This window comes from Channa argus, chromosome 3 (assembly GCF_033026475.1).
Source record: "Channa argus isolate prfri chromosome 3, Channa argus male v1.0, whole genome shotgun sequence".
NCBI lineage: Eukaryota > Metazoa > Chordata > Actinopteri > Anabantiformes > Channidae > Channa > Channa argus.
In genome coordinates, this window is record NC_090199.1 from 27,044,694 (window position 1) to 27,064,210 (window position 19,517).

Sequence of the window (19,517 nt, forward strand, 5' to 3'; positions counted from 1 at the left end):
GAGGAGCTGAGACAGACCCTGGGTGGTTTGGAATTGCTTCCAGATGACTGGACCACTACAGCTAATGTGATCAGGGAGACAGGTAGGAGGGCACTCGGTGAGTCATCAGGAAAGAAGAAAGTGGAGAAGGAGACTTGGTGGTGGAACGAGGAAGTTCAGGAGTGTATACAAGGAAAGAGGTTAGCTAAGAAGAAGTGGGACACTGAGAGGACTGAAGAGAGTAGACAGGAGTACAGGGAGATGCAGAGTAAGGTGAAGGTGGCAAAGGCCAAACAAAGAGCATTTGAGGACTTGTATGATAGGTTGGACACTAAAGAGGGAGAGGTGGATTTGTACAGGTTGGCCAGACAAAGAGATAGAGATGGGAAGGATGTGCAGCAGGTTATGGTGATTAAAGATAAGGATGGAAATGTACTGACAGATGCCAGGAGTGTGATGGGAAGATGGAAGGAGAACTTTGAAGGCGTGATGAATGAAGAAATTGAAAGGGAACAAAGAGTAGAAGAGGTGACTGGTGTGGAGCAGGAAGCAGCAAAGATTAGTAAGAATGAAGTGAGGAGGATGTTGAAGAGGATGAAGAATGGAAAGGTCTGGTCCTGATGACATACCTGTGGAGGTATGGAAGTGTCTAGGAGAGGTGGCAGGAGAGTTTCTGACTACTTTGTTTAACAAGATCTTGGAGAGTGAGAGGATGCTGAGGACTGGAGGAGAAGTGTACTGGTGCCCATTTTTAAGAACAAGGGAGATGTGCAGAGCTGTGGCAACTACAGAGGAATAAAGCTGATGAGCCACACAATGAAGTTGTGGGAAAGAGTAGTGGAAGCTCAGCTAAGGGCAGAGGTGAGTATTTGTGAGCAACAATATAGTTTCATCTAGAAAGAGAACAACAGATGCAGTATTTGCTTTGAGGATGCTGATGGAGAAGTACAGAGAAGGTCAGAGGGAGTTGCATTGTGGGTTCGTAGATTTAGAAAAAGCGTATGACAGGGTGCCGAGAGAGGAGCTGTGGTATTGTATGAGGACGTCTGGAGCGGCAGAGAAGTATGTTAGAGTGGTGCAGGATATGTATGAAAGCTGTAAGACCGTGGTGAGGTGCTGTAGGTGGGACAGAGGAGTTCAAGGTGGAGGTGGGTCTGCATCAAGGCTCTGATCCCCTTCTTGTTTGCTCTGGTGATGGACAGGCTGACAGATGAGGTTAGACAGGAATCTCCATGGACTATGATGTTTGCAGATGACATTGTGATTTGTAGTGAGAGCAGGGAGCAGGTGGAGGAAAATCTAGAGAGGTGGATGTCTGCTCTGGAAAACAGAGGAATAAAGCTTAGCCGCAGCAAGACAGAATACATGTGTGTCAATGAGAGGGACCCAGGTGGAACAGTGAGGTTACAGGGAGCAGAGGTGAAGAAGGTGCAGGACTTTAAGTACTTAGGGTCAACAGAGAAACGCAGAGTTTGGATAAGAGGTGAAGAGTGCACTTTTGTGCATTCTTCAAGTCTCTAGTGCAAGCACGTTGGAAAAGTGTCAGGTGTGTTGTGTGATAACAGAGTATCAGCGAGAATGAAATGAAAGATGTTCAAGACGGTGGTGAGACCAGAGATGTTGTTCGGCTTAGAGACAGTGGCACTAAAGAAAAGACAGGAGGCAGAGCTGGAGGCAGCAGAGCTTAAGATGTTGAGCTTCTCTTTGGGAGTGACGAGGATGGACAGGATCAGGAATGAGGACATCAGAGGGACAGCTCATGTTAGATGTGTTGGAGATAAAGTCAGAGAGGACAGATTGAGGTGGTTTGGACATGTTCAGAGGAGAAACTGTGAATATATTGGTAGAGGCTGGAGCTGCCAGGCAAGAGGTCTAGAGGACGACCAATGAGGAGATTTATGGATGTAGTGAGAGAGGACATGAAGTTAGTTGGTGTGAGAGAAGAGGATGCAAAGGACAGGGTTAGATGGAGGCACATGATTCGCTGTGGGGACCCCTGCAAGGGAACAGCCCAAAGGAAAAGAAGAAGAAGAAGACGTCATAATGTGTAGATTATTGTTTTAATTTTAAAATAATTTAGTTGTGCAGTAAAATGAGCGTCAGAAGTTGTCTAAATATTGTCTGTTATTACTGTATGGGTGACAAGAATATGTCTTGCTGTATATATCATGTTTGTAGTAACATTAAAACTTGAATAGAAAAACTCCATTCCTTTGTGTGTCTGTTATTGAATGGAGTTACCGAGATGCTGATGGCATATATGTACTTCACACTGCACTTTTTTCTCTTAAATGTATTTTTTATTTATAGACAGCTGTGAGGTTCAAAAAAGCTAATTTGCAGTTAACATTTTTCAAATTGCAAATTTTTTGGCAAAACATTTTGAGTGTTAAAAAAGCCTTGAGAGATAACTACAGTGAGACTTTATTATCTGGGTATTTATTTGAACTCCTGCATTAAAACTTCATTTAAAAATACTTTTATGTTTTGATTTCAAAAGCTTTATACTGTACCTCACATATCTTTTCCAGGGAGGGGACAAAGTAGTCATCACAGATGAGAGCTAGTGCACAGAACATGTAAATGGCCTGTGGAGTAAGACAGAAAATGATGAATAATACAAGGTTCAATGAAGTATGTATGTTTCTCAATGTGAGTTATAGATATTAAGTCAAAGCTGAGATGGGTTTCTACTGTACTGCTGAGATAAGGCAAGATAAAGTGAAGATTGAACCAATCTCTGTATCTACCCAAAAATACCTCTGTACACCTCTACATTAAATGTAAACTTTATATAAATTATGAAAAAGAAAATAAGTTCAGAAAAGAAGTCATGAATGAATTAATAAATGAAACACTTAAAATTCCTGAATAACCAAACTGCGGGAGCACACATTTAAATTTACATACGGAAGTTAGTTAACACATACTGTCATTGAAAAAACACCAGGAGAAGAGATTATTCATATTTCCATTTTTAGTATTCCCTTAGTGAAATTAATGTTCTGAATGCAACACACATAGTAAATGACACTTCTATAGTACTTTTCTGCTAATAAGGGCCTCACACATTGATGATGGCGGCTGCTTTGTAAGGCGCTGACCTGACGCTGGCAGTAACCTGGGGTTTAATGTCTTGCCCAAGGACAGTTTGACATATGCACCAGAAGAACTGGGGACCCACAGTCCCCCCCAACATGACCCCTGACCTTGAATTACACTGAACCCACATTACAGAAGACTTTTAGTCACATTACAAATGTTATTTTACATATTACTGCATATTTGTTTATTAGATTGCAACCCCATTCTAAAAAACTACAGCATTTTATTCACATTTTAGATGCTGAAACTGAAACATTATGTTTCACTGATGTCAAATAAATCATTAGATAAAGAGCACGGGCAGAATTTGATAAAGGGTGGAGCTGAATGAAGGTTAATGATGATGATAAAAAAATGTCTGGCAGTGACAAACTGACTGGAAATACTGTTTGTGAAGAAAGAAACACAAGGAATATTATTACTCCTTGTAATAATAACAGTTTTTAAAGACCAGCTTATATGTCTGATATGAAAAATTTAGGTAAATTTTTCTTTTGTGCCCTGGTCTGAGTCATATTTGTGTAGCCAGATTTCTAGGAGATACAAAGGTGAATTACATTACCCAACGTGTGAGAGCCACACTCAAAACCATACACTAGCGGTCACTGGTCATAGAGGTGGAGATTTGCCAGTTCAGGGCAAGCAAAAGGTCAAAGGTCACATTTTATTCTGGGAACCAGGCTTCATCTGGACTGAGATTTAGTGTAGCACTGGAGAGAAAACAACTCATCACTGTCTGAGGCTGACTGAGTGACGAAGTGATGAAGTGTTGACTATGTGTATGTGTCTTTAATTCTGCTGCTGCGGTTGTGTTTCTGAGAGCAAATCTTTTCTAAGAAGTCTTGATGCCAGCATTCATGAGCTAAACTGGAGGGGGGTCAATAATACAGCTGTCAAGAGAACAGCAGTTGGAAGTAAATTACAGTGATATTAAAAAGCAGAAAAGTAGCTGAAACACAAAGTGGTGCACAGTTTTCTGCCTTTTAGCTGAAGCCGATGCCAGAAACATACATGACCAATGATAATATCTGAAATCAGTTTACGGCAGCATCGCTTGTGGCTGCTTCATGGGATAAAACAAATAACAGACAACAGAACATAATCCAGTGATTAAGTCAACATCCCTTTTGTAGACCATATGTGACATTGTACTAATGTACTATAACTAAGACAACATGAGGACACAACGTCTGTTCTGTTATTTGTTTGGCTATTTTCAAATTGCATTTTCAGATTTTGAGTTATTCGGCTTCATAGGCTTTGCACTTCTGACTGGAACCAGAAATTAAGAGTATTCACGTTTACTCTGAAAGGGTACGGCTGCAGATGGAGGGGGGAGTGTCATATTGTCAATTTTCAAACCTATTTTAATTCACTCTTTTTGTTTACTTAGGGGGGTCATTTTCGGATTTTTCTACACTTTATTGATCCCCATGGAGATGTTGTGGTGAGCTGGTACATTCAAGGCACTTGTCAACCCGAGGAGTCTTGTCCAAGGACACCAGGCAACCAGGAATCAAACTATTGACCTTGCGGATTGTGGAGACTTTTCTATCAACTGAGCCATCAATTGAAACTTAAGATCATCAGACAGTGGATTGTTGTCTGTTCCAACTTCCCGGTTACAAACCAAGGGGGATGGAGCATTTCCCATCATGGCTCCAAAACTCTGGAATAACCTGCCTGAAGAAATCAGTCTCTCTGACTCAGTGTCATCTTTTAAGTCTCCTGTGAAAAGGCAGTTTTATAGATTTGACTTTCCTGAGATGTGAGAGTCTTGTTTCAGTGTAATTAGTATATTCTATCTATATCACTTGATGTACTTAACTTTTTGCTTTTCTTTGATTTTATATTTAACCTGATTTTATTTATTTAATTATCTTTTTAATGTAGAGCACTTTGTACTCTGTTTGATAAGTGCTTTATAAATAAAGCTATTATTATTATTATTATTATTATTATCCAGATAGGATACTCAACATGATTAATCGTTAACTGTCTGTAAGTTATGAAGGGAATATGCCATACACTTCTCTCACACACCACTTTTTGAGGCAAATTGAGGCTTTTCTGACTTACAATTTTGTAAAATGAATATATTTTTCATGTGGCTTTGTACTCCGTGGAGCCGAGCCCAAGGTTAATCTGAACACTTGAAGAGCCGTCCAAAATCACGTGTATGGGCTAACTTTTTCGCCGCTCTGGCTCATTTGTGGCTAAAAATGACAAGGTGAAAAAGTACAGCAGCTTTACGGCTATACAGTTTACATTGCAGGTATTAGCTCTGACTGTCCTTCCTAAAAATACACTGCGTGCTGGCCTCTCCACAAAGAACATCTGCTAAGGGAAAGACATTATTTTAAGTTACATATCACACCCAAATAGCTGGTAACAATGAACTATATTTTTGTGTTTTTAAATATCCAAGCATCCTGAAAAAGGGTAATTTTATATACCCTACTCCAGCAGGAAAAGGCAAACTCAGAGGGTGGATGCACTGTAAGCAATGACACTACCCATAGAGTCATGTCAGACATGTACTAGCAAAGTGGTCCATTCTACATTTCTTAGTGCTCTGTTTATGCACAGCAAAGATCCCTAGAGAGGCTGGTGTGCTGGCATGAGCTTCCATTTCAGTCAGCCCTACAGAGACTATCAGCAAAAGCACACCACAACATGGGTCACTATAAACTGGGACATTCTGCAGGCATTTGTCAGTCATGTTAAAGTGACAACGGAGATCCATCATAGCCTTGACCTTGCATACAGACCCACTGCTGTGCCACTCTCAGGCGTGTGCTGAACCAATAAGATAGTGATGGAGAGGAAAGGAAAGGAGAGGAAACATCCAGATGCTGTCTTCTCTAGAGCCAAAGGGGTGAAATATCTAGCACCATTTGTCATTTGTGTAATTTCAGATGACAGCCTGGCAGCACATGTTCCTATGACCTAATAACAAATATGCCAACTTGCCCACAGTTGTGATTTTGTTTGGATGTTGATGTAAAGGAAAACTCTGTCTGTGAACAGGTTGAAGCTGCCCTCAAGTGCTGTCACTTGAGCCGGGTGAAGCCTACATGTTGGAAAAGGAAATAAACCCGAGAGAGTGGAGTTAAAAAGATGCTTGAGATGTCTTGCTTAAGGCTACACGAGCTGTTAATAGCGTTACATCAAGCTCAAGTTTGGGGTAATGTAATCAGATTTTGAAAAATCTAATTTGTGGAGTAAAAACTATGTATTTTTACTTCTGATGCATTGAATTTGTAAGTAAATTTAAACGTTATCTGCCAACCAGTCAAGTTACAGATTACATGCATCTCTGTCCAGAGTCATATTGGACTGTGAATTAAATTCACAGCAGGTGTTTCTGAGATATTGCTTTGACAATAATGGGACAGACATCAGGTCACCTTGTCCTCTGACCACCAAAATGTAATCAGTCCAACTGAACATTTGTCCAAACTTTGTTGCCTCAAGGAACTCTTGAGATATTCCATATTCCATAAAAACTATTTATTTACAGCTGAGAGTGTTTAGGTGCAGCGAATGCTATGCTAAATGCTTGGTGTTTTCTACAGTTTTACCATACAGTCAACAAATATTTCGACAAAAAGCTGTTATGTGTTATTTATGCATGCAGAAAGTAATCACAGTGCTTAACTTTTTCCACATTTTGATATGTTACAGTCTTATTCCAAACTGGTTGAAATTGATTATTTACAATACCCCATAATGACAACATGAAAGCCACCAACCAGGCCTGTATGGTAGAGTGGTCAGTAAAAGGCGCATGACAGCCCCCCTGAAGGACTCTCAGACTATGAGAAACAAAGTTCTCTGCTCTGATGAAACAAAGATTGAACTTTTTGGCCTGAATGCCAAGTGTCATGTCTGGAGGAAACCAGGCACCACTCACCACCTGGCCAATACCATCCCTACAGTAAAGCTTGGTGGTGGCAGCATCATGCTGCGGGGATGTTTTTCAGAGGCAGGAACTGGGAGACTAGTCAGGATCGAGGGAAAGATGAATGCAGCAATGTACAGAGACATTCTAGATGAAAAGCTGTTCCAGAGCTCTCTGGACCTCAGACTGGGGCGACAGTTTATCTTTCAACAGGACAACAACACTAAGCACACAGCCAAGATAACAAAGAAGTGGTTACGGGACTTGAAACCGATTGAGCATCTCTGGAGTTATGCATACTTTAACGCTGTTATCACTTTGAGTACGTATTGGATACTGGTTTTTAGTTGCTGGTATATTGTATGTTGCAGATAGAGGGGCAGCATAGCTATTTTGTGCCTAGAGTAGCCTGTTAAAAAAGCTAAGAAATATCATCGAACAGCTTGGTGCTGTAGTTTTTAGCAAAGGTTAATATAACAGCAGTAAACTGTTTATCAGGTTGCGGATGACAGCACAGTAGGTTCTCTACTGAGTATTTCTTACAATCCGATGGTGTATGTAGGCCTGATTAAAATGAAGTGGGGCCCCACCAATGTAATTCTGTGCTAACATAGAATAGTCTTCAGGTTTTAGATACACGCCTAGTCCTATAGGATCAATTCTGTGTTGGTTTCTATGAGAACTGTAGACAAGTGTGATGTGAAAAATGTTCAGCAAAAACACATGCTAACATACCTACACATGAATTCAGAGTAGTAAAGGCAAACTTACACACAGGACATGCAGGGCCACAGCTCCTTCTGTCCTCTCTTTGTTTGTGAACAGGTCTGTTGGGAACTCGTGCAGGGCTGAAAAAGATGAGACATCACATTAGAACCGTTCATATTCAGAGCATGTAGGTGTTATAGCAGAGTGGCGTACAGGAAACATACTGTATGTCGAGCGGAGAGGTCAACCCTACGAGCACAGAAACCCATTCAACCTCTGTGTACTGACAAGCAGCATTGCCCAGACAGTACTGAGCCGAATTGTGTGCGACAGTCTAGATGTGCCCTTCCAAGGACTGTCTGTGCTTCCTTAGAGAGTGACAAGAGAACAGGGAAATGGAAAAAGTGAGCCCTACGAGGACAAAGCAAGGGCAAAGAGGAGAGAGTACTGCAAAAATAGAGTGAGGGATATTTAGGGTACAGCAAGTAGGATGGAGGGCAAAGGTGAGAGAGAGGGAGAGAGACAGAAAATTGGAGAGACAGGTGGAGGGAGTTTAACTTCAATTTGCACAGTCCACTTGCCCGCATGGAAATGTGAGTACAACTGAGCAAGTCAGGGCAACAATGTGTGAGGGAAAGATGAAGAGAGCCAGATTAAGAGAAAAGTGGAAAGTTGGCAGAGAGTATAAAGCAAAAAGAGAAAGAGGTAAAAAATAGGGGGTGTGGCTTTAAAGGTGGCCGGAGTTATTCTACCCCCTCTCCCTGCTTTTGACTTTCTCCCCTCTCTCGGCCCCACACTTACTCTTTGCCTGCCAACATCAGTGACAGGCCCTTGGCTGCCAGAGAGTGTTGAGGAACCTTTGCCTCTCGGACCCTCAAGCATCAAGTCACCCTTGTCATCATCTCCCCTTAAACACAAATCATGAGCCCAATCACAGGCCACTGCTAACATCTGTTACATATTTCAGAAACTACACTATACCCTGGGAGAGGCCAGCCAGGCTAAAGATAATGATTGCTAGCATCTGGTGAAACGCACAGAAACATCAGGATCCGAAATACTTTATTAACCGGCACAAAAGGAATAGACTTGGAGACCCTGCTGAAGAAATTAACAACAACTTTCAGATGATGCTCATTCAACAGGAGCCTGTGTGAATGTTGTCTGATCGCTTCTTTGTTGGGATGCCATTTTAGCCAGGATCTTAATGAAAAGAAGATTATCCAGCTTAAATAAAGAACAAACATCCCCAAAGCCCAATGAGTCTAATGCAGGACACATCAGAGTAATATGCTATGTTTTAACTGTAATTATTGACACAAAAGGCAAAAGGCTCCCCACCACTGACTGTAGGAGACACTGAAAGATAATTTCTCGTGTCTGTTTTAGTATTTTTTTTCATCTGAACTAAGCTCGGTGACAAGTAATAATAATAATACAAATGTTACAAAGACATTGAAAGAGCTCGGGTGTAGCAACGGGCCTGTGGCTCCACTGGAGGAAGGACCCATCTGATACATCCATGCTTTTCTTCATTTACAGATTGTTTGGTACTTCCCCTAGCTAGTGACCCCTTGAGTGGTGAGCCAAAGGACCCTCACCTTTTAGACCATAGCACTCCATCGAAAGCCTCGTGTGCAAGATTGCGGCTCGGCATATTAATAATTTTGAACTAGGAACTAAACATAAAAGTAGTAGACAAACGTTTGACTTTATAATAATTCAGAGGATGTCAAACGTTAATGCAGTTCATCCTACGGGTCGTGAATATGTGCATCACATTTCATGCCAATGCATCTTAAAGTTGATATACAGAGATATTTTTGAATGGATTAACATGACACAGCTGACTAACAGGTCCACGTCGAGATCCCTAGAGCCATCCACTGCTAGTATAACCTAGCAAGGTTGCTTGATATGTTCTGAACTAATAACTTTTAAAAAGCCCAAGGTTACACAGCAACCATCTTTCAGAGCGTAGGATGCCTTCTGTATCATCCACAGTCACTTGAGAGGCAGGTAGGCTAACAGTGAGTGGGTGAAAGAATGAATGAATAAACCAATATATGAGTTAAGAGTGGTTGAGTAGTTTCTGATTCCACCTACTCTTTAGTCTTATTTCAGTCTCCAGTCCTTCACAGCATGTTGCTGAGAGAAAATAAGAGCAGGAAGAACAGTTCACTACTTTCCCACTGTTTTCGCCCACTCACCTACTTTCTGTACTGTGTTGACCTATTTGCATCTACAGTATCGCGCTGTGTTTGAGTGGCTGCAGTCCTCCGCACTATGTTCCACTGCTATAACTTTCCTAACACAATGCAGGGGCAGCCTGTAAAAGGCAAATAGGGTATAAAGCAGCAAATCACATGGCCATCTAAGCATAGCAACAGCTGTATATGGTTAATATTTACTGCTACAAGCCAGCCTTAGCTAACTCAGACTCAATCCAGTCATAAAGCCAGGCTAGAGTATGAAAATTAAAAACAAGCTGTCATAGTAGGTATTAGGGCTCAGAGCAGATGAAAAAAAAAGAAAAGAAAAACTGAAAAATTCCAAAAATAGTATTATCAAAATAAGAATAATAAGAATATAAAAAGAAATACTGAAAACAAAACAAAAAAAAATCTTCAAAGAGCTTTCAAATAAAACCCATACTACTAATTACTGTTCCAAGGAGCATGAAGTCCTGTTTCCCATGGGAGGCAAGTACACGTGTGGATGTGATGCAGAAACACGCGCTCCCAGAAGAAACCCAGTGAACCTTCATGTACAGTAAACAAGGTGTTTTATACAAGCAACACTAGAAGGTTCCACTTCATAGCACCCAGCTCTTTCTATTTTCTAAGAATCACATCACACTGGTGTGTAAATGTGTCGTAAACATAGACAATTATATGCTTAAAAGATAATATGTTTTTATAACTACCTGTTTATTCCTTTGATCGTTTGGCCACTGGTTATGACTATTTGCTATTTGCTTAAACCTGAATATTGATGCCTCAATCATAGCACACCGATTATAACTGGCATGGTGAGCCTGTCGAGGTTTAGAGTTTTTCACAAATACGAGTGGTGTGTTTAAAACAGTTTTTTACAAGAACTTTTTTTTTTTTTTTTTTTTACTTCCTACATAGATCACGGAGTGATTAAACTGTAATTAATGTGAGTGTCACCAGCTAGTTAGTAGCTGACAAAGTGGCTGTGTACCTGTTTTGGATATTAAGTATTAGACTTTTAAATGGTAAATCTGCTACTGTATCATTGTAAAATGCTTCTGTGCCATGTGAGCAGAGAAAGATATCACTATTTCAAAGGGAGAACCTACATCAATTCTGTGAGAAGTGGAGAGCAGGAAAGCAGGCATATTGAGGTGAATGATGCTCTGCATGTGCAGGTGAGACAAGGGGCTTAGAAGCTCCTGTTGAGTGAGCATGGGATGTGTTTGGCAGCGCAGCTGGTACTTACTGCGCCCAGATTGATGCCTGCTGTGACTGAGGAAAGGTTCAGGCAGCAGATGCATTTATTGCCTCAGTCCTGTTCAGTTTACACCAACGAAGATAACATATGGTAAGCACCTGCCTGGCTGATGCAAGCTCCACACAATCGGAACTCCTTTCTGTGTGAAGGGTGGATTCATTAGATAGGTCGGAAAGTTTATTAACTAAACATCAGAGCTGGAATTGCTGATACAACTATTAGAGTAGCTGTAACTAAGGTGGCTGGGTAACGATGGGGCAGGTAAAAGTGCCAGGCCTGTGGGATAGAGGAACTGAGGGAATCAAAAAAGAAATTAACCTAAAACCATCAAGAAGGAACTGGAAAATCCAAAAACGCAGATGACTGAATGACACCGTCCCAGTTGAGCAGAGGGGCAAGCACAGAGTCTGTGAAGCAGACAAGGCAGATGGAGAAACCCGGTTCCAGGACGTAGAGAGAGAAAGCGAGAAAGCAGTTGATGCACTGTGTGCAAGTCTAATAAAAAGAAAGTCAGTGCTGACCACCTCAATGAACGTACGGGAAACAATGCACACAAAGAAATAAAAAGCAGTCACTGTATTAGGATGTACTGTATTCCAAAACACTGACGTTTTTTTTTTTTTTTGGTTTGCAATGGCGACCCAGTCTTTCTGGGGTGGGGTGGGTGGAGGGGAGGATTTAATTAACAATTTTAGCCAACAATGTGAAGCCCGTCAGCCAAACGCGATATATCTGCCCAAGCATAGACTTATGTAAATCTTTTTAAGTTGTGTTCAGGTTTTTTGGAGGCACATTTGCATATAAAGCTACAGCTATAGCTAATTACTGGACAGTCATTACTTCACACAGTATTGCTTTTCGAGGCAACGACAAGTAGACTTCAAAACACCTCGTGTGCTAAACTTATGGAGATAACTGTCTGTCACAATGCTGGGTCCAATCTGAAATCACCTTGACACTTTGTAGATTGCTGACATCATATCTTTGCGACAGGACACTTATTGCATCAAATTAGATTTTTATTTATATTCACAAATCGCAAATAGGTATCAAGAGGCTTTACAATCAACACAACCCCCTTTGGCCCTTAGACCCTAGAATCTAACGAAGAAAAACCTGAAACCTTTAATGAGGACAAAATGGAGATGCATGAAACATGGGTAATGTGTACAGTACAAAGCAAAAAATCATTTTGTTCCAGACAATCTAGTTGTCAAGATTACCGATGAAGATATGATGACTATGGATGTATAATTTTGGGCTACATCCAGATGACGCCAACAAACAAAACCGGGGCCACATGACCTCTTTTCCAAAACCATCAGCATAATACAAGTGCACATTTTACATTCAGTTGTTCAAAGCAAGATTCAATTAGGAAATTCTAGGTTGTTTTTTTATCAACAGACTTCAGTCCCAACTGAGTGACAGTGAAGTGCTCTTAAATTTCTCACGAGGACTTTACATAATTCATCAAAAAGTTCACGTATAACACAGTGACTCACCCTATTGAAACACATATCCATAGAAGACAAGCAGCACTTTCACATTCAAAAAACAATGCACCCTTGACTTTTAGATCCATCATAACATACCTCACATCTAGTTAGAACTGCCAAGGTCATAATACTCTACTGTAGTTGATGGCCAGAGTAGAGTTAGCACTAAGAAATTCAAGATAAAGGCCTGTGGAGAGCAAAGTTAAAATGCTGCTTCCGGGGTTCGGATAGCGTGGATAAAGGTGTTTAAAGGTTTTACAGAAAAGCACATTTTCAAGTGTTAGTCTTTCATAAATATTGAATCACGTTGTGAGTTTCAGGGTTTGGATAAAGCACAAATTTGTCTACAGAGCAGATCAAACTGTATGACAATCAAAGGAGCCCAACTTTGATCTGCTTCATCAATATCAGATATTCTCCCTGGGTGACTCGACTGGGATCCATCTGAACACAAACTCCATAGCAACAGAGTGAGTGTCTCCTTGAGGCAGAGTGTATTTAAGTGGCAGAAGGGAGAAGTGGGCACAAATAATAGACTGCTAGCCTTAACCTGAAGGGAGTCACTCTGCTGCTGCACCATGGTGCACTCGCCATTAGTGATGACGTTTGATTTACCACATGCAGAGCACAGGCTGAGATGTGGTGCATTATGCATGATGTTTGGAGAAAATACATGTTCCCTGGTGCATGATTGGAATAGTGTTGATGTGTTGGAGGTAGTAAACAGATAAGAAGAGGAGGAGAAATGGATGAAGGGAGGGCTAAGGGGGAAAACATGTTACCTGAACTTGACAGCTCAGTTGACAAAGCAGGCAAACTGTAAAAATGTGCCGAGTGCAAATTGTGAGAAGGAAAAACAGAATAAAAGACACCGTTATGTGGTTAGTCTTGTAATTAGTGTTGTTGTAAGTGAGGTCAATTGTGATGAGCTGCTAATGGTGCTCTGGGCTGAACTACCCCGTCTAGTACAGAGAAAAACACCGTAAAACAGAACCCACAGATGGAGCAACAGACCCCACATTCTTAGATTACGCATATGCGCTTTAAGGACAGTGGGATTTCCATTCTTTCCTTTCTGCAATCACCTCCTTCTACCTGTTCTTCTTCCCTATGCACAATCAGTGGTAGTCAATGTATAAATCAGCAATCAGGCCACAGCTTGCTGGGGGGGGGGGAGGGGAGACACATTGTACCTCAGACTACTTCATTCCTCTGCTGGAGTTCACTGCGTTGCCTGCTTGCCCACCTGCCTGTATCATCCAATGCCGGTCCAATTTACCGCGCAATTCGGAAGAAGCCACAGTGAGCGACCGAGGGGCTCTGAACTGGGATGTACCAAGACTCCCGTTTTGGCTTGTACTCCTCACGCTGGAACTCTGCAGCACTAAACATGCTAACGTATACAAGCATATCACGCTAGCTGTTAGGTTGAAGAATTTTTCTCATATCAACTAAAATAAATAATAAATAAATATCAAATAAATAAATTACCCATAGGTGTGAATTTGAGCATGAATGGTCGTCTGTCTGTGTATGTCTCTCTACGTTGGCACTGTGAAAGACTGGCTCCAGACCCCCGCGACCCTGAACAGGAGAGTGGTTAACACAAAATGTAAAGATAATGTAAAGAAGAAAGATGGTGCAAACAAACAAGCTAATCCAGGTTGTGTATCCCTCAAGAAAATGTAAGCATTTCAGATTTTATATTTATAACATTTTATAAAGCCCAATTTGTTTTGTGCTTTCGGTCTATGGGTGACACGATTACCACTCTGGAGAAGGTAACGATAGAAGGACACGCTCATCTAATGTAATTTGTTCAATGGACACATACACTCAAGAAGGTTTTTAGTGATGCCTATTTTTGGGCTCACAGAGAAGGCGCATTACAGCACTGCTCAAATTATTTACTGATCCAACCCACTGAGACGTTGAAATTTTTATTGGACAGTGGCTGAAAATTTTCAGAATGCAAGAAGTCACTTCACACTGCTCATAAAAATGTATAGCGTTTTACAGTTGCTTGTTTTATAATATTGTGCATGAGGAACTGGTTTGTTGACTCTGATAATGGTTGAAGGAAGAGAACTAGGTAAGACTTTTGTCTCACACTCTTCTGCACACGGCTGTGGCGATATCCATGCATACAGTATATGCTTCAGTTACATTAAGTCCACTCGTGTCACTCAAGCCCACCAAAATGCACTTACTGTAATAATATGAGGCACATACAGCACATTCCCATGTAAAGTGAAAAAGGAGTGATGTTTGACCTGTAGTTAGCCTGGAGTTAAAAGCAATATGCTAAATGTACTACTGGGCTACTGTGTGCATGCTGCTCAGTCACACACCCAGCCACATTCTACCGACTAGGAAGGCAGAAAGCACAGGGGATTTTTCTCAGCAGAGAATGAAAAATGAACAGTTGCATTTTCACTCTAAATGAATCTGCAACTGTAAAACCACCACCACCCATCCTGAGAAGGCTTTGATTTATTTATTTTTTTTAATATTTTTTTATTTTCCATTGTTTTTTAGGTAAACACAATGCAGTATACCTTGGACACAAATGACTGCACCACTTCCAATGATTCAGTAAGGACTTTTAAATTCGCTGATGAAAATTAAAGTGGTCAGGCTCATATAAAAATCTGATGAATTTGCATACAGGAAGGAGGTGTCCAACGTTGTCCAACGAGCTGCGGGTAAGGATCATAATCTTAATATTTTCAACAATAATAATCCAACCTTGGAGAAACTAAAAAGATGACTAGAGATTTTGGCAGAGGTAAGGGAAGATTATTGAAATTGCTGGGAAATGAGGTGAAAGAATTTAAATTCCCATTATTTGTCATTCACTCTTATCACCACCTCCAATTTAAAAAAATTGTTTTAACTAAAAACTCTTGTTCTTAGAGAAACATTGTTGGAGACGATTCCCACCAGGCAGAAACCATAAAAAATAAAAATAAAAAAATAGATTAAAGGAACTACATTCCCTAAGCCGATTATACTGGTGAACGCCAAATCACTGGCACCTTAACCACATCTGTTGGTTTTGTATACGTTTGATATCATGTCTTTAATATCTCTATTTTTCTTTTCTAACTCGTGTGCCGTGTTGTTAGGGGGTTGTGTTGACCTGCAAGAGCACGGAGGCAATTTCCTAACAACATTTGTATTGGCAACAAAAAGCACCTTACTATAACTTAACTAACTAATGTTACAGTATCTCTGTCAACAACACACTGACAACTGACCCTGCTGCCGTAAATGCTATCAATCATAGAGACATGTAAGGAGCCTCCTGTAGCAGAGCTATGCCCTTGGTTTTTCACATTTCTTTGTGATGCACTTTTAGGCCAGGAAATCTATTTCAAAATAACCTTCGTCAGTTGTACAGTTGTAATTGTACAAGTCCGCAAAATATGGTAAGCTATAAAAATTGTTGTTAATAAGTTTTCTGTTGAATTGTCAGTTGTGTCAGAACAAGTGTAGCTCTCTAGATCTTGTCATCACCTCAAGTAACACACCATGTGTTGTGTAGAAAGTGTGTGCATTTATTTACAGAAAGGCAAACAGAAAGGATGAGGAGGTTACACTTGCTCATGCCCTTAAACTCTCCCTCACACGTCACTTTCCCAGAGGAAATCACAGAGGATGCCCACTCTTGTTATTTGTATCTTTCTAACCATCATGGACATGTGGAAGAAAAGGTGGAGTCATTTCATTTGCTCTTTACGGATAAAATAATGGGTCAGGAGCCCCCCTGCCCCAGTTTGCCCCTCAATGCTTTGTACCCCGGGCATTTGCCTCTCTAATCTCTTGCTATGAAGAACACGAAAGTTAAGACCCTCGACTGCTTTATTATATAACAGAAATAATCGCAAGTCACGTTGATTGATTGACTTCATACCCCGGTTTACAATGGAAGCAAACCATGACCCAGGTTTACTCACTCATATAGATGAAGCTGTTAGACATGCAAAGGTTATCACTTTCATACAAGTTGTATACAGTACAGTCACCTCCTAAAGCAGCGGAACTGCAAGGCCAATTACTTGGTTTTTGTTGTAAAAAGAAGACATTTCGTTTTAAGACCAAAAGATGGAAGGAGATGAATTGTAAAATTTATCGTTTTATTTGATATTACTCAAACTTATATACATTCATCAAAATAGAAGATAACTGTCATGGTCCCAGTGCACCTCCTCCCCTTGGACTTTTATTTTTTGGGGCCTCTTCTCCCCACTTCCTGTGCCTAGTTCTGTTCCTTAGCTTTACATTCGTTGTCCCTCATTGTTTGCACCTGTTCCCCTCACTTTTTAAGCCCAGTCTTCCTTCGGTTTGGGTATTTTAGTTTCCTATGTAACTTTGAAGATTCTGTTCAGTGTTGCTTGGTCTTTGTGTTTAAACTTTTACATTAGTGTTTAGGTTTCTTTTGGTTAAGATTCTCCAGTGCCTCTATCCAGTTTTTAGTGGTTTCCTGTTCCATGTCTCTTGTTAAGTGTATTATTTTAAAATAGTTCTCCTAGTTTTTCCCAGTGTGTTCATTTAGACTTTGTTCTTTCATATCCTGGCCTTATTTGTTATGAAGAACAGGGAGCTATCTCTGGAACAAATGCAAGTCATTTTGAATCTGAGACAGGAGGAAAAACAAATCCATGGCACTGGGCAAACATTAAGCATGGTAATACAGCAAAGTGTAATGTCCTGGAAAAAAGAAACCACTGGTGTACTGAGCAACATGCAAAGAACAGGTCACCAAGCAACAGCTGATGAGAGCTGTAGAGAAAACTCAAAATCTATTGACCGTGACATCAATAAAAACTGCCACAGAGCAGATGTAAAGGTCTTACAATCCACTATTTGAAGAATACTATCAGGAGAATTCAAGAGGCCAAATCACAAGATGCAAACACCTCGTGAGCAGTAAGAATAAAAGAGCCAATTTGGAATTTGTAGAAGACCAATGATGATCCACAAAAGTTATAAGTTTGATGGGCTGATGAGACCAAGATGAACCTTTATTATAGTGTTAGAAAGACCAAAGTGTGGAGCAAGAATTATTTACTCATGATCCAAACCATACATGCTCATCTGTGAAGCACAAAGGAGTTTGTGTCATGTCTACAGCTGCATGGCGGCTTCTGGACCCGACTCAGTGATCTTTATTAATAATTGAACTCATGATGGTAGCAGCAGAATGAGTACAGAGGTGTACAGAAACATTTTGTCTGAAAGTGCATCAGATATAATTTTAAGGAGCTTCACCAGGTAGCAAGGCAATGATCTGAAACAAAGGACTTCAACAGAAGGAAAATGTGGAAGGTTTCACACTGACCAAGTCAATCAACAGATCTTACTCCAATTGAGCAAACATTTCACCTGCTGAAGAGCAGACTGTGAATAGACTAGTGAATTATTCAGTGTGTTAAGTAAATAAACTAAGATGAAACTGCTAATGTAAATGTTCTGCACTTATATAATGCTTTTCTCCCTATTGGCACTCAAAGCGCTTTACACTGCTTCTTATTCACCCATTCACACTCACAACCACACACACACTCATACACCGATGGGGGAGCTGCTATGCAGCTGGCCAACACTCACCGGGAGCAAGTTGTGGGTTCAGTGTCTTGCTCAATGTGACCAAGGAGCCGGGGATCCAACCAACAACTGCGAGATTGGTGGACAAGCGCTCTACCATCCTGCACCACAGTCGCCCATGATGTCTAATGTGTAATGTGAGCTGCCACTATTTATGTTTCTTTACTGTTGATCACAATAGTAAGATGAGGATAATAATGAGGATAATTGACATTAACAAATGGTACCTTTAACTTTACTGAACAGCACTAAGCAGTAACAACGCTCCCCAAAAATTTACTCCCACACTCTTCACCCTCTTTCTCACTGATGATGTCACCTCTCCTAAAGAGCCTCGGTGTCTTACATAACACAGGGTAAGGCTCTGTTTGCGCTGAGAGGTGGAACGAGGATAGGGCACTTTTGGATGTGTGTGTGTGTTTGTGTTTGTGTTTGTGATTGAGAGAAAGAGAGAGAGAGAGAGACAGTGAAACAGTGAAAGACACACAGTAAGGGAAGGGAAGAGTGTGTGTGTGTGTGTGTGTGTGTGTGTGAGTGTGAGAGAGAGAGAGAGAAAAAAAGAGAGAGAGCAAAATGCTGCCCTGCTCCCTTCTCACTGATGATATAATACTTTGAGGCTGTTGTCATAGAAACGAACAGGCACCGCTGGATGGATTTGGCATTGGGGGGGTAAGATGACAAGGGGAGTGGGTTGTCTAGCTGCACTTAGGTATTTGGATGGTAAACTCCTATCTGGATAACACTGTGTGTGTGTGTGTGTGTGTGTGTGTGTGTGTGTGTGTGTGTGTGTGTGTGTGTGTGTGTGTGTGTGTGTGTGTGTGTGTGTGTGTGTCCATGGCTGTGTAGCTCATCTGATGACTAAGCATATTATATTTCAGTTTTGTATAAAGTGGACCTGACCTTTGGGGTAAAGGCTCAAAATACGATCTGTGTGTGTGTGAGTGCGTAAATGAAACAAAGACAAATACATATACAAATGCAAATGGTGTTTCTCTTTACAAAGTCAATGAACCTTTTTCAGTTTCACATTGTACATATTACACGTCAAATTTTTCATAAGTTACACCGGCTGAAAGTCAAGCTGCCATGTAAAATGCTTTATGTTTAGTCTTTTTATTTAGTTAAAATAGAAATGAACACACATTACATTATGCTAATAATCTCTGTGCACAGAAAAGTACAGTAAGTTAAAACTGAAGCAGGAAATCAGTCCCATGTTTTAACAAACTGCAACA

At 40.7% G+C, this 19,517-nt stretch overlaps 1 protein-coding gene across 2 annotated transcripts in view; it reads right to left on the reverse strand.

Annotated features, from left to right (window-relative positions):
- The window catches only part of LOC137124007 (sodium/potassium/calcium exchanger 3-like), a 54,737-nt gene that overhangs the window by 15,116 nt on the left and 20,104 nt on the right, over window positions 1-19,517 (reverse strand). The window contains exons 3-4 of one of the 2 annotated variants that reach the window (XM_067498561.1): window positions 7,760-7,836; window positions 2,493-2,567 (exon numbers count right to left, since the gene is read on the reverse strand). In XM_067498561.1, coding sequence (XP_067354662.1) covers window positions 2,493-2,567; window positions 7,760-7,836 — 152 coding nt within the window. The remainder of the gene's footprint in view (window positions 1-2,492; window positions 2,568-7,759; window positions 7,837-19,517) is intronic. The other variant, XM_067498562.1, reaches the window with a different exon arrangement.